This window comes from Lutjanus erythropterus, chromosome 7 (genome assembly GCF_056507025.1).
Source record: "Lutjanus erythropterus isolate fLutEry1 chromosome 7, fLutEry1.hap2, whole genome shotgun sequence".
NCBI classification, from domain to species: domain Eukaryota; kingdom Metazoa; phylum Chordata; class Actinopteri; order Lutjaniformes; family Lutjanidae; genus Lutjanus; species Lutjanus erythropterus.
In genome coordinates, this window is record NC_139323.1 from 1,464,692 (window position 1) to 1,481,437 (window position 16,746).

At 38.3% G+C, this 16,746-nt stretch overlaps 1 protein-coding gene across 1 annotated transcript in view; it reads right to left on the minus strand.

The window, feature by feature from the left end:
- The window catches only part of naaladl2 (N-acetylated alpha-linked acidic dipeptidase like 2), a 753,458-nt gene that overhangs the window by 247,374 nt on the left and 489,338 nt on the right, over positions 1 to 16,746 (minus strand). Inside the window, exons 11-12 of the mRNA XM_084722364.1 lie at positions 4,692 to 4,879; positions 2,889 to 3,017 (exon numbers count right to left, since the gene is read on the minus strand). Of these exons, the coding sequence (XP_084578490.1) occupies positions 2,889 to 3,017; positions 4,692 to 4,879 (317 nt within the window). The remainder of the gene's footprint in view (positions 1 to 2,888; positions 3,018 to 4,691; positions 4,880 to 16,746) is intronic.

Genomic DNA, 16,746 nt, shown 5'->3' on the forward strand with positions numbered 1-16,746 from the left:
CTGCGAGGTGCTGCTGGTGGAATCACAAGCATTGTGTAGAATGGCAGAGATCAGCTCTAGTGGATGTAGTCTGGCTCACCTGATGTACACTGCTGGTATAAGTCTGCTATTATTTGCTTGTTTCAAGCGCTACTGCGGCATCTGCTATCTCCCTCGACACTATTTTGCAGTAGCACTGTCACTGCATTCTGGGCTTAGTGCCGGCCAAGATATCTGTGATTGGGCTGAAGAAATGCAAACAAGGCAGGGGATTTTTTTGCATATAGTAGAACATCAGTGTGTGTAGCCAGACCTTTCTCCATCACTGAGTGCTGTGGAGAGATGCCTGGCTATGCCAGACTATAGTGGATGTGATGCAGCTCTGCCTGGTGGACTCAAGCCCACACATTTCAGTGGAAGAAGAAAAGAAGCATACATTATTCTAGATGCATCATTATGTACTTTACTTTGCTTAAAATATACAATCATATCTTATGACATTGCATGGACTATAATAGTACTGTGAGTTCTTGCTACAGTTGATTGTTGAGGTGTCTACAGGCATGTGGATAGTCATCTATTATAAGCCCCATAAGTCATCTTCAAACTAATCAAGAGCATCCATGAGACACCTGAATATATAATTTACCATAAATCACATCCATGTTTTGTAATTATATATAAAGAATTGTGTGTGTTTATGAGTATAGTCATAAAGCATTATGGATGCTTTATAATTAGGGGTGTTATTCTTCAAAAATCAATGATTCCGCTCTTGATTTTTAAGATCATGATTTTATTTAATCTTTGATTATAACAATTTCTTTTAACATGCCATTAGTAAAAGAGTCTAGTTACACTGTATCACCTTGAAGTGATGTTCTTGGGAGCGGGGTTTGGACATGCCCAGAAGGAGTGCAAGTCAGCAAGGGTGGAAAGAAAAAAAATCATGGGAGAACTGCCAATCCTGCTTTTGATTTTGATCCATTTTTGATTTCACTAATTTCAATCTATTTTTGATTTAGAAAATGTGACACTCCTATTTATAATTCACCATGCATGCCCCCATAACACACCACAGATTGTGGTCTTCATAGAAAGTGTTTCTGAAGAGAGAACTGGAGCTGCTCCTACAAGCATGAAAAGCTTAACATGAAGGCTGACAGAATGAATGGATTTGATAGGAAATGCAGAGCAGAGGCAGAGTTTCAAGCTTGTGTGCACATTGTCTGAGTTTTTCTGTGAAAGATATTTCATTAAAGGACATCAAATGTAGAAGTTACTTTCTCTCTGTCTCCTTTTTTCTTTATGTGGCATTAGTTGGCAGAGGTAGCAGCAGCTGAATATCACAGGTAGATTGGACCATTCCTGCTAATTAGTTAGTTTATGGTAGATCGGGGGAGTAAAGGGACAATACTCTGTACTATCTGTCCACTCGTGACCTCTTGTACCTGCCTGGATGCCTGACAGGAACACTAATCTTCCCTGAGGACGGATGACTAATCTAAAGACACAAATAAAAACACTGTATAGCATAACCCAAGGAGACGAAGAGAGACAGTGGAGGAGAAGTGAAAGGGAGATTTTAATGAGGGAAATGAGAGGGTGGGGGAGATGCGGCACTCGCTGCTGATGAAAGAGGAGATTAAGAAGTGATCGGAGGAGAGGGAGCAAGGTGGGGATGTGGAGAGAGGGATGTAGCGCTTAAGGGAGAAGGGGAAGAACAAAAAAAGGAGGAGGAGGCAGTGGGGGCGGAGGAAGGAAATGAGAGAGTGACGATGAGGTGTGTGTTTTTTTTCAAAAGGCAAAAGTTTTCAGAGTTTAAAGAGATGGTGAAAGTTGGGAAGAAGATGTCTGTGAGGGTTGAACGTATCCGCAAAACACCCCCAGGTTGGAATAAAGAGACAGTTTGGGAGGCTGAATCATAGAGCTGCTATACTTAATCAGTAGAATGGCCATTGCAGATTGTGTGTGAACGTGAAGTGTGGGATGGGGTGAGAGTGAAGTTAGTTTTATTTAGATCATATCGAGTGTCATCCTCCCCCTCTCACTGAATAGGTGACATACTTTAAAGAACAGCCACAGTCTCCCCATTTCTTGTGATTATGTTTCGCTCAATACTGTGTTAACTATCATGCCAATCTGTTAGAGAGAGCGAGGACGTGTGCAAATAGATTAATGGAAGCAGAGCACAAAGAGAGCGTGAGGAGAAGTGTGAGCTGAGGAGATTCAAGTGGAGCAAAATTAGGAACAGTGACGGAGGTAAAGTAAGTACGGTATGAGTGAAAAATTCAAAAGGGTGTTCCATATAGGAATAGCAAGCTGGTAGGAAAGTAAAATAACAGTAACTGTAGTAATAACAGTAATACTTGTGGTCATATGATATATTATGAAGTTACTTTAAAGGGGGAATCTGTAATATATTTACTGAAATAAATCACTTGACATTCCCATTCTGACCCTGAATAACTGCTTTGTATATCCATTTCACATTAATCAAAATCACTGAAAATCATAAACAATCTTGTAGAAGGTGTAGCTGTTTATAACTGTTAAAATGAGCAAAATGTTAATGGAGGTTGGAAGGCAGTGAGACAGGCAGCCACAAACACAGCACCATCATCATGAAGTGTGTATGTTCAGAGCAATGGGCAGGAAAAAAGGTTTAACTTCACATTGACAGACAACTGTCCTATGGAGGTCCTGCACCTGCCTGTCTTTTGCCTTGTCTGGGGAGGAGGGGGCAGGGGGAAACAATGCATATTTGGATTGAACTGCTTTAACAATATCAATATAGCAGTAGAGTAGCACTAGAACAGTTTGCAGTAGTTTGTAGTATTGGCAGTAGCAGTAGTGGTTGCAGTCATTTCAGCAGTCACAGAAGAGCTAGCAGCAGCAGTAGTACTTACCCTCTGGATATCTGAAGTGAGTTGCAACAGTGTTGGAGAAGCTGTAGCTCTGAGAGTCTCTGTCCCTCTGACTGGAGAGTTCAGACTGACGTAGGCCACTGCACTGCTCTTCAGGACAACACTGTTATCCTGAGGGGAACACACACACACACCACACATACACACACACACACACACACACACACACACACACACACACACACACACACACACACACACACACAGGTTATTATCATTACACTACCAATGATATTCATAATTCTATAATTGTCATCACACTGATCACATTACAACATCATTATCATCATAAGCAAGGTCCACAAAAAGTGCTCTAAGATGACATCGTTGTCCTATCCTCCTACTGGCTGTCCTTCTTTGTCTCCTACTTTTAATCCCATTCAAAACCACTGACTGCATACTGCATAAAGATGCCCAACATGACAGCTCTCCAAAGGTGAAGCCAAAACATCTTGATTACCCCCTGGTGGCTGGTTGCAGTATAAGTCATCAACACAGCAGATGGAACATGAGCCAAACTGAAACGCAACAGTACACGTTAAATTTAGTTTTCCCAAAGAGGGTTTCTGTCATTTTGTGTAGTTCTTATCACACTGATGTTTGTTCAAGTGTTCATTTCTCTGATGAGTTTGATTTTAATTAGCTATTTGATGCTATCTAAAGGGGGCTTCATGGTATGATTGACAGCTGAGTTCTGCTCGCAATTAAGTTGACTGGTTGTATGGGCAGGACCTCGATACTGCAGCTCCAACCCTGATCACTGCTGCGCAGGCACTGGCTCCAGATGATATCACCAACACAAGATGGCAGTGCTTGTATCTGGGATATTTTGGCACGGAGATGAGACATCCATCTTTATTTTCAGTCTGTTTAAAACCATCAGATAAAACTTGTGATCTAATCACGTACAGTACACGTAAGAATCAGACTGTTCAACAAAAATGTTTGTATTCTAATTCTACTGTCAGCAGAACTGTAGACTGAAGTGTAAACTGAAACCAGCTCAGTCCAAACAATATGGTCTGACTGTAGCTGTAGTGGGCTGTTCTTCTATTTTGGCAGCAGTTACAGCCACTGCTTTGGCTCACCTCTCTCTCATTGTTAATTGAAGTCATTTGAAATATGATATACAACAGTGGTTCCCAACTTTTTTTCCTGGGAGCCCCCAAATACTTGTATGAAAAGCCTGCACACACATGCACATCAAAAGAATGGTTGATTAATCCCAAGGTTTTAACATCAGTTATGTTTTTTCCCCATTCTTAGTACCTTTACTTTCAAAAAATGCCTCCCACTAAGTATCCTTTTGATTGAGGACAAAAATATTCTTTTAAATAGTGTTGTATACAGACTTTTGTATAAATAATTATTTAACATATTTGCAAATCTAATTTTGATGACCTCAGAGCAGACAAAGCCATGGGGACCCCATGTGATTTCTGGTGTCCCCCAAGGGAGAGGGGTCAGACCCCAGGTTGGGAACCAGGTTCAGTCACATTCTATGTAGCCATTCACATGTTTCAGTATAAGCTGCTGCATATCATCTTTTGGCTGTTAGCTGGCTAACTGCTAACAGGCCCTCGCAGTAGCAAAAAAGGTTTCTCTACCATATGTGTATTGTGTCTTTATACAGTTTGTACTATATTATGTTATAGTATACATGTTTGTTGCCAGGGCATATACTGTTTTTTTTACATTTTTGTTAGTTTAAATCTGTCCAAAAGACACAACCTTTTTACCTTGAAGCTGACATTTCATAAAACAGTTGCTGTTATGCTTGCTGACCTTTCCCCACTCATAGGACCCGATGTTCCCCAGGGCTGAGCCTCCCCACGAGCAGAACACAGTGGTACGGTCTGGCACCCATCCTCGTTTGGTCTGCTCTGTCAGCACAGCGATGAGCTGATTCATGATAGCTGAAGCCCCGCCTCCCTGGTCGCTATCATGGCGACTGCCAACCAGCACATAGCGATCTGAAAACAAAAAGAGAAGAAAGAAAAAGTTAAACTTCATGTATGCTTTTATTTCTTTGGTGATGTCCAAATTTATTAAATTGAAAAGAAACACTACATTTTCCATAACAAGCAGTCATGAGGACAAACATGATGTGCGTTTCTAGTCCTCGCCAAAGCAGCTGTAGTGTTGCTGTCCCATGAAAGTAGCAGATGTTGTATAGCATTGCACAACTTTAAAGTGGATTTTGCAGAAGCAGATCTCTAGGCATTTATTACCAAAGATTTTAATGAAACACAGGCGAAGATGAGTGCCCCCCCAATAAAAACTTAAAGGACCAATGTGTAGGATTTAGTAGCATCTAGTAGTGAGCTTGCAGACTGCAAACATCTCATCTGACCCTCCCCTTCCTAGGCCATATCAAGAGCCAGTGACTGGTTTGTCTATTCTGGGCTACTGTAGAGACATGGCAATGCAATATGGCTGACTCCACAACAATTGTTATTTTAATGAATATAAACTAATGAAAACAAATCCTATGAATATTATATTTCTACTATATTTGGCCAATAATTCCCCTAAATCTTACACAATGGTGCTTTAAGATTAATTAAAAACTTAAAATGCACAGCCTTGCAGAAAAATTGGCAGCTATTCTCCGACTACTATAGATCGGTGACTGTCCTTATACATCAAAACAAAATCCAGAAAATCTTGCTACAGTAGTGTTAACTTGCAAGGCAGTTGGATTCACAAGATCATGAGATCACATGAGAATCCATCTTGCCAGGCTCTAACTTTATCAATTTGTGTCTGCACCAGAGGTGGTGCAAGCCAATCAACATCCTAGGAGGGATGACTGGCAGTTATGGGCGTGGGTTTAGGTGTACCGACAGTGAGAAGCATCCATGGAAGCAATTCATCTCAAATAAACAATGGATACTGCTAATCTTGCATAACCAGACCTTTCTCCACATCACTCAGCACTGCAGAAAGGTCTGTCTCACATAAACACATTCTGTTTTAAGGGAAAAATGCCCTTCCTTGTTTGCATTTCTTTAAACCAATCACAAACATCTTGGGAGACGCTAAACCCAGGATGCAGCAAAGGTGCTGCTGCAAAATAGTGTTGAGGGGGAATTCTGACCTGTCTTTATTCATTGAATAAGATGTTTTTGCTCTTCTTGGTTCTCCTTTTGCCTACTTTGGTTCTGTGACTTGATCTGATTGGCTGAAGTTAGCCAGTGTGAGACAGATGACAGATGGTTAATCCAATCGCCTGCCAGGTGTTTTTTTTTTTTTTTTCAAAGTGCCTGCCCTTTTCCTTTGTATTGACGGCTTCCCAGATGGTTCTTTGTAACAAACCATCTGGCCTGAGGTTAAGAGTAGTTCAGACAACAATGGAAAACGACAAGGTATTCCATCTTCAGATGGAATAACAGATTTATTCTTCAAGCATATAGGCAATCAAACAGACCAATGCATATCAACATCAGGGTCCCCAGTGTGGACCTAGATAACCTGATGTAGACATAGAGTCGATACACATGGTCTGTTTAACTCCCTGTATGCTTGAAGAATAAATATCTAATGTTGTTTCATTTGAAAACGCAGTACCTTGTTTTTTTCCGTGGTTGTCTGCACCACTTCAGCAAGACTTCATGGATTTTGTATTCTGTACTTTCACTTGCCCCAAGATCACCTGTCAGGTCAGCCATCTGAGTTATGCAGTGCTTCCATCTTCCATTGTAAACTACCCTTTTACATTCTCAGCCTCAACTGACTGGAGGCAGCCTTGTCATAGAGTGAATTAAAACCTATACAACACCATGACTGCACCAAATACATCACATACTGCAGAACAGTTTACCCATCATCACTTACTGCTCTTATAGATCACCTAACAATGGGATAGTGAAGGGAACCTTTTTACAGCAGGATATCTCTGTACCAAGCACATCAGTTCTATAATACTCTAATTCCATCATCATTTTAGGCTTTATTTTCCCTCAGTAACAATTAATCTAGGGTTTATGCTAGAAAGATGCTAATTTAAAAGTGTGAATTAAATGAGAAGTGCAACATGTCGGGGTATGATCATGGTATAGGCCTACTCAAGGGAATGCACATGGAACCATATGTGTTGACTCTGTGTCTACTGAATTTTTATTGCATTTTTTTTTTTAAATTCAAACTCCTGAACCTTTCATTACCTAAGTGTTATCCAGCTCATAAAAATGCTCCTACTAAGGCTTTAATCTATTGACACTGTTTCACCTTGTTGCATTTCATTTCGATTCTTCTTTTTTAATGTTATTTACCATTAAGTCTTGGTACAGTGGAACGTCAATCTTCAAAAAAGATGCCTTTCCCTCCTTTGAGTATAATAATTAATCATAACTCCAGACATATATTAAACCTTTACTTCATGTATTTGCTTTAATATTATGATGGCTGTGCACACAGCCACACAGTGAAAGGTTTAAGGGTTAACATATCATTACCACATATGTTCAGTTACATTGATCACTTAAAATGACATAAAACAGTTACTATGTTTGGGTTAGAATTTCTTTTAGACACAGATCATGCATTTATTTTACATTGTTTTGTCATATTGCTAGTTGGTTTCAATAAGTTATTAATTAATTCCTCTTTGCTTTTGAGTGACTTGCTGCTGAGTTCTCCTCCAGGTCTGACAAAAGGGTGGAGGTGTTTTATGCAGAGGCCAGGGATCATACCAAGAGTACTGGCAGTATGGAGGGGTCATGTTGAGTTTAAGCTGTTGCCTATGTTGTCCTTCCTTGTGTGTGTTTATTGGTTTGATCAGCGAGTACATACACTGACTGCATGGCTCACTCTGTTAGGTCTGTTAGTTGACTTAACATGTTATTAGCCCTATATTTCAGGAGTTTTATTTTGTTCACATCTTTAAGGGCCCTATGATGTTTAACTCTGTCAGTAATGTACATGTATGACTATTACCTTCAGTTGGTGCAGGGATGTCAAACTGCAGGGATGTCAAACTGAGTTTCATCCCAGGTGACATCAGCATTATGATTTCACTCAAAGGGCAGATTGTAAGTTTAAGGGTGCTTTCAGTGTGCTGATTACAAAATCAGGATGTTTTCTGGGACACGTTGTTTATGGATACCTCAAGGCTGTAACTTTCTTTGCACATACCACTGGTGCTACCAGGGGTGGAACTAACTGATTACAAATACTCAAGTTCCCATAATTAAGTAATTTGTTTGGGTACTGGCACTCTCATGAGTAGATTTTCAAGTCTGTACTTTGACTTGTACTTAAGTGTTCTTTTCACCACGTAATCTACTCAGTTACTTTCAAAATCATCACTGAGAACTGAGTACAAGCTGATGCAGTTTTGTAGCTAATCAGGATTGAGGTGATCTGATCATAAACAGGCCAATGAACAATAAGACATACTGATGAAAATCTCCATAAAACCCTGCAGCATGCACAGGTTTGGAATAGGCATGTTAACAATTATTCATTAACTGATTAACTGCTGTTAGGAATTTGACCAATTAAAAATGTACTAATTGATATTTAATCAATAGTTTAGAAATTGCAGTAAATGCACCTCATTTGTTGAATAAGGAACTTAAAATGACAAAAAATGTAAAAAAAAAAAAAAAAAAAAAAAAAAAGAAAGAAAGAAAAAAAACATGAATTTTGTATCTTCTAAATTATTAAGGATTAATTGATTATTAGTGTTTACATCTATAAGTTAAGGAAAAAGCCCAAAATTTGCAACTCTAGAGAGCTGAGTCATTAAATGTCAAATGTAACTAATACTCTGAGTAGTTTTTGAGATTTTTGTTTTTTATGCAATAGATTAAATTATTTGACTGTTATTCAGCCTATTCGTCCCCTTATTTTAGTGTTTACTCACACACTTTAACCTGCTCACCTTGCTTTTCCCTTTAGCTCTTTTTCTTTCACACACACACACCCCTTCACCTTGTGCAGGTGGCACACAGCACCAGTCAGCAACAAAATTAATCATAACTACTTTAAAATAAAATGTCGACATTAATCAGTTTAAGTGCACACTACATTTAGAATATTTTCATTAATCCAGTAAACCACTGCCTTGTTAAGTTAGTTAGTTTTTGTTTCTCAGTCCCTCCTGGAAGTTGTGATGGATTGGCAACAATGCGATGGCAACAATTAATGTAAATTCAGCTAGTCCCTTCGAATTCTGCACAACCTTGTGATTTTGTATGATCACCACAACCTTTCCGCAAATTTGACCAATCATTGAATTTCATGTGAGTTCCAGCAATCATAGCAGTCCTCCATGCTGAAATCATTCATGTGCATCTCAATGAACAGACTCAATGTTTTAATTATTTACTATTTTGTTGGATTAAAAAAAAACATTAAGTAACATTACTGTTTTTGACAAGGAATCTGGTTGCTTTGGACAGAGTGATATCTGGCTGAATGGCAGTTTTCAGCTATCAGACAGCAAGTGAAAATATACTAAATATTACATACATTTATATAACTTTTTTTTTTTCAATTTTTTGTTATGTTAAGTGGCTAAAATATTAATATAATACATATAAATAGCCCTGTGGAAAAAGTAAGGGTATTTAAATAAGTCAATTCCCAATAAAGTCAGATAAACACAATATAGTAATGTGATTAAATTGAGAGTAAATAGCGGCTATTTAGCTCAGGTGGTAGAGCATCTGCCCCATGTATAGAGGCTGTCAGTCCTCTGCAGCAGCTGCTGGTTCAGCTCCTGCCTGTGGCCCTTCGCTGTGTGTCATCTCCTCTCTTTTCACCCCCTTTCCTGTCATAGCTTCAGCTGTCTTATCTAATGAAGGCAAAAAAGCCCAAAAACATAACTATAAAAACTGAGAGTAAGTTTGGTTAATAAAGAGAAAACCAAATAAACATTAACATAATCTAATCACAAGTAAGGTATTCTGTAAATAGTTGAATAAGTATGTAAAATAAATTGTTAAGATATTAACAGTCTTAAAAGAAATAATGTCAACTGTGAACTAAGTGAAAACTTGCATACTGGCTTTAATTTCAGCATTGTTATTTGAGTTTTTTATTGGTTAACATGGTTGTCAGTCAGAATCACCTGTGGTAAGTGGCCATAGGTGAGGAAGAGAGCAGCAAGGGGCGGGGTCAAAGATGACAACACGAAGAACTGAGAAGAAACGCGATATGCGAATGAAAATGAAAAACATGAGGAGAGACACCCAGCGGTAGAAATGCAGAGAACTAATACTGTAGATGGTCTGTAAAAGATGAGCAAACAGTAGTAAACTGTATCTGTGGGTATTGAGTCACATTTCCTCCCTAATTATAGAGTTTAAGGCAAGTTTTTGTGCTAACTTAAGCTAAAGTCAGTGAAGTCGCGGGAGCGGAGAACGTCATTGCTGACTGGAGAAGACTGTTTGCGCTTGCCAATTCAATATTACATACTTTTGAGATACTTAAGGTAAAGCTAAAGGTAATTTTGGTTTTGTAAAATTGTATATATAGGTTATATAAAGGGTAATTTTGTATTTTTTAAAAATGCAAACGTTTTAAGTAAATTTATTATTATTTTTTTTTAATTCAAAAGAGTTGTCTGGGGTTATTTAAAAAGCAGTACAGTCAATGTGAATACATGTTTTACTATTTTAATTTAGTACAGGGGTATTACAAGTTTCACCCAAAACAGGTACCTTTGTGATAGTTAAGACATCAAACCAAACACCCCATCATTAGATTTGTCTGCAATAAATTAAAGTACTTAAGTCTAATTTAATGGAGTGCTAGGGTGCTACATAAATAACAGTAAATGACAACAGTACATTGCTTGAATTCAGATTGCCATCTACTGGAGGTCATGCACTGACTATATATAAGTAACACCCACATTGCAAATAATCCAAACTATTCCTTTAAACATGTGTTTAAAGGATCTCACTGCATCAAAACCAATGAAATATAAATAGAGAGTTGTGAAAGTAAATGGTGAATATAAAATGAAAATGTATATATCGTAGCTCAGTAAAAGTACCACAAAATAGTATTCAAGTACAGTTTTCCATGGAAACACACACACACAGACATACACAAACATGAATGCTGCAGGCTTCTTTGTATGCCTTCCATCCTCTACAAAGACAGAGTGTTGAGTATGGAAGCACAAAGGGGCTTCCTGCGGGCAAAGAGAAGAACAGAGCAAACCTCATCACTCCAACACAGAGCGCTGATGACTTTGTTTGAGAAAAGAGGTGCTTAGAGAAGCCTGCTAGCTTAGCCTCAGAATCTGACAACATATTATTGCACTGAGAGCAGCTTCCAGGCTAAATCAACCATTACTGTAAACTGCTTCAAATCAGTCATATGTGAAAGTGCAATTTGCTTTATTTTTTAATTCAATTGTATTTTTTTCATTGGCATATTTATTCCTCAGAAGGGATTAACATACTCAAAGTTAAATGAAGCATTTAAAAGAAACACTTAATAAAAAAACTATTAAATACATGAAGTCATGCTCTTGCTGCCCTTAGGCCAGGACAAATCATTAATGGTTCAGCAGCCACCAGCTAAGATTTGGTGCAGTCGACGGTGGGAATTTCTTTTTCCTTTAACTGACGTTATTGCAAGCAGCAATAGAGCTGGATATTGTTTAAAAAATTACAATAACGTTACCAATAGCAGTACCCCTAAAGTGATACCAATACTTCATTCAGTACCTATTTTTCACAGTGCAGTTGCCCACCCTGATGCTTTTCCTATGTTTGATAGGCTGCTTTCCCATTTCCAGTTTTTCCTGAAATAATCCTGTTTGCATTTGTTTTATTAGACCCAAGTTTGTAGTATACTTGACTTCATATGTTTGCATATATGTATTCATATTAGTGGTGGTTAATCTGTCTGATTTTACGATTATTGAGGTCCCGATTCGATTACCAACCGATTTTTGATTATTAACGATTCTCGATTAGCGATTATTGATTTTACATTTGACAACAGTAACACAAAATACACCACAAAGTTATTGCACCATTAAAAAAACAGTCAGTTGCTGAATTACTTAACTCTTTTATTGAGTAACAACTCAAAGCACTTCCTGTGTAGTGCAAAAAAGAAAAAAGTGGTGGGATTAGGGTTAAATTATTTTATTATATTATATAATAATTGTGTTTTTTTTTAAAAAAATTTTCCCTTTAATACCTATCCGACATGATTATTTTGATCTTGATTTATTGATGTCCCTTTTCTGGAGATTGATATATTTTGAAGTATGATGCACCAGATAAAATTGAGATATGTGTTGGTCCATGTATATATGTAGATATTTTTCATGTGTGGGGTGTTAAAAAAGAAAAAAAGAAAAAAAGAAAAAATGTTTATTGAGGTTTGATGAGCTTTCGGCCCTAATGATGCACTGATGACACCTGAATGTGTTTCAGGTGTTGACCAGTCTCAGCAGTCCTCTGATTGGATGTTTTGTGGATGGAGGCATTCGCTGTCTTTAAATGCATGTTGAAATGTTTGTATGCCTGCCAGTATACCTGATGAAGGTCATTTGGACCGAAACGTCGGATATTCAATAAATCACTAGAAAGCGAGACAGTGTGCGGGAGTCTGCTAACTTTTTTTCAAATTGAACTTTTTCTTCCGACGCACCTGTCAGACATTTCAGGTGTGCAGAGACCTTCTCAACATTGGTTAAATTATTTTAAAAATGCACTTGACTTTGATCTTTGTCTGTCTGTAATTATCACCATAGTTATGTAATGTAATAATAATGATAATAGTAATGATAATGGTAATAATATTGAAAACTTCAAACTTATACAGTGCTGTACTATATATATATACTATACATATATTAGATCATTTTACACTGTACAGTATAATACACAACTACGCTCTGTAGTCTGGCTCAATGTCCCGCCTACAGCAGCACATCTGATTGGTTAGAAGTCATGATCAATCAGCAGACACACTGTGTCACAGATGGGATGAGACAGAGCTGCACCGGTGAGCAGAGAGGAGCTGTGTAGAAGTTTAGACAGCTGATATCACCAAAGTTTCAATAAACATCACAGTTTTAAGATCTGTTTCTTTGGTGATAGCAGAGTTACATCAGTGAAAAAAGTTATGGTCTGGATTTCACTCAAGGTGATGTGACAGCTTTTAAATCAGTCACTCTTCACAGAGATGTGCTGCACACAGCAGCATCTGTCCTGTCTGTTCACTGCAGCTCTGCATTGAGATTTCTGGTATTATAACTTGTACAAAAGTAACAGTGACAGTAAAACTATGATGCTCACATGTGGTCCGCGGATCACATGCATGCCGAACTGTGGAGGGTGATCCATACGGGACACGGATCAACTGCAATCCGTTGCAGCCCTAGTTGGTTGCTTGTTGCTGGTTGATCCTCGTCCATTTTACACACCTGCTCGTACGGCTCACTTGCTCTGGCCGCTGCACGCACTTGTGAATTGGAACTGGGCGTGCTCTCATGACGTTAAACTTCTGTTGACTGTGGGATAACACTTTTGCAAAATAAAAAAATGCAAAAAATAAAAGATTTTTGAAAATTTAATAATCGATTCGTAGTTGTCCATAACATAATCACGATTAATTAATAATCGATTTTTTTCACCACCGCTAATACATATATGTGAATGTTTTGGGCATCTTGGCAAAATGAACTGCCATCTTCATCAAATACACCCCACTCTACCTTAATACCACAGACCAATGGTAGCTGCTAGCTGTAGCTGCTATAGCTGGCCAATCACACATCGCACTAAGTCAAAGAACTCTTGTAGTTGATTGGCTGTGAGCAAAAACATACAATTTTTCTCTAGATCTGAGCACAAAAAGGATAGATTGCAGATATCCTTTGACTGGTACTGGGTTATTTCCGTTGATACATTAAAGGTATAGAGTCCTGATACCCAGCCAACCATGTCAACCCTTGTCTCTTTTGTTTGTATATTACTAAATTGTTTTTATAATTTTGTTTTAGTAGGAAACATCATTCCTGCTAGATGATGTTGACAATGTTTCTCTGAGACAAACATTTAGAAATCGTGTTGAATTTGCAAGGAGGTGGTTGTGGTTTGTGATGTGTGTACAAAGTGGACGATACACCTCCACACTCCTGAAAGAGATGAGCTTTGGTTAAGGTGAGAGACTATCATCATTTTGGTTTTGGCTATAAAACCCCTTTCTCTGTCTGACTTGAATCCTCACGCAGCTGTGACTCAAGGTGAGCACCAGTTGCTGTCAGCTGCATGCTCCAGCTGTGTTTATCGACTCCAGCTGTGATTGGCAGTGATAAAAACACGAGACCAGGGTGAACATGCTAATTTTCACCCCTTTTTGGCAGAGGCGATGAAGGCTTGTTGCATCCATCATTAATGTCTGTAACGATGTTGCCCCTTGTTTGTACACATGTACTGCTTGACTTGACTTGGTGCTTTAGCTCAGCATGGTAGAGTTTGCACCCACTTGATGGTGTATATTAAACTCATACGCGCTTATTTTGACTCATCTGAAAGTACAAACCTGAAGAAAATGATCATCTGAGAGCTTTGTAGTCTCTTTCACTCACTGTTTTCTGTTCTGCTGTCACTATTTCCAAGCAGTAGTTGGAGACAGTTTTGAGAAACAAAACTTTGACAAATCCACTACCTGTCCACCACCAAATGGCAGATGGACAAAGTCAGATTCTAGCTGATTAACATAGTGGAGCATTTAAGACCCTCAGGAGTCAGTGGACCAAACCAGAACTAAAAGACTAGTAAAAGTTCAGTCCTTTAGGATTCATCAGATAAGATGAAAAACATAACATCAGATGAAATTTTATCTTGTTATGTGTCTTCTGGATATATAAAAATGGCGAATAAACATCCTATAAATACACCTCCATTATTTTGTTAGCCAAGAAGCCAAATCAGGAAATGTTGGGTTTTCATCAGCAGTAACTTAAGAAAAACTGAAAGTGAACAGCAAACCAAGAGAGCAACTAAACTTGAAACCACAAAGGAGAGCTGAACAGACAGAGAATTTAAAAACACCCTTCTCTTTGCTCCCCTGCTGCACAGACATGACGGTTTCCAGTGCATTAACAGAAAAACTCTGAAAGAGAAACTCTTCCGGCAACTGGAAAGGAGTCAATTGCTTATTAGAGGTTTAGCTGCATTTAAAAAAACTGCATATAGCTATAATGCATATAGCATACTAATTTTGGTGTAAAAACAGTATCAGTTTCCTCTTGGATCGCTTTTGCATCTCCATTCAGCCTATGGGTTGTCTAAGGCAGTGTTTCCAAACATTTTTTCTGACTCTTTTTACTGCCATTTCTGCATCAACTTATATTATCTTGACTGTGTTACTGAAAACATATACACATTAAATATTTTATAAATGAGAAGTAAATACATGTAGTATGAGTTAAGAGGTCACCTCTCATCATCATCCTTTCATCAGGAAAACAATACAGGACATTTAAGTTTCCTAAATAAATGAGACAAAACATGCAGTCAGGTAGAATTGACAGGCTATTATTTTTCCTTTCCCCCTAACCCCTAACCCATTAATAAAACAGTATACACCTTTTAACTGTTTTACAAAAGGTGTATTGCAGATATACATCTTAAATTTGGAGAATTTTTTTCTTCAGTCTTTTAATTTTGGCGACCCAAATAAAATCTCCTTTTACCCACCTGTGGATCATGACCCAGTCTTTGGGAAAGACTGCTCTAAGGGCCCACCACAGCTCTTTGCCCCTTCTGCAGTGAGCCATCGGCTCTGCATCTGTGCGGTAGTATTGAAAGTATTAAGGGGTGGCTTTTTCACCACATTTGAGCAGTTACATGCACTCACAAATGTTTCAGATTTCTTCATGTTTGTGGCTGTGTTAAATCTAAAATTACCTTCCTTCCTAGAAGCCTTTCCGCAACTATAGATATCTTCAGTGTGTGATCAATGGTTTAACCTACAGAATCCCTCGTCAGACCATGTGCTTTAAAATCTGCATGAGAAATGGATAAGGAGATGGGTATAATACAAGAGCAGTCTGCAGAGTCTATGCAGGGAGTACATACATCTTCACTTGTAAGAGGCATGGCCTCATGTAAGTTTAAGCTGCTTCACTGACTGCATTTCTCTGAAGTTAAACTCACTAATGTAACAACATTAACACAGATTCCATCTGTGACCGCTTCACATCTCTCTGTGCATGCCTGGCTTTGGGATCACAAAACAAGCTGTGAAAAAGTGATCCTATGTAAGTCAGGTGCTCATTTGTTTTTCTCTTTAAAAATAAACTCTAAATTAACATTGACTTGGGGAATCTAGGAAGCTAACTGATGCTGACAAGTTGATTTAAAGTTCATGTTTTACATCTCTTCATTCTTTATCATCTAGGGATTCGTGTCAGAATTGATATGCATGTACTTTTTTGACTCCCTGTTAAGGACTCAGTAGGAATTGTTCAGTTGGCGGCATTTGAGCATCTATAAATAGTCGGTGTCACAAAAGTTACACCTTCCTCTTTTGCTTCTGCAGTTACCCTGGAGCCTGACAAGCTAATCTCAGAATCATGTAAATTTAATTACCAGACCTCGAAGAGGATCATAGAGGTATGTGCTGCTATGTACCAACAAGTAATGCTGTATTATACATAAGCAGTGGTGTTCTGGTAATCAGGACATTCTGTTAAAGTCAGGGCACAGAAATGATGGGTTCTGAATACTTAAAACAAACTATTTCATATAAGCACTCTGAACTTGAACTTGACCTGGCTGACAGAGCAGCTAATATTGCAGGTTTATCATATTGGTGTATATATTGGCCAGTGGTTAACAAGAAATGTCTG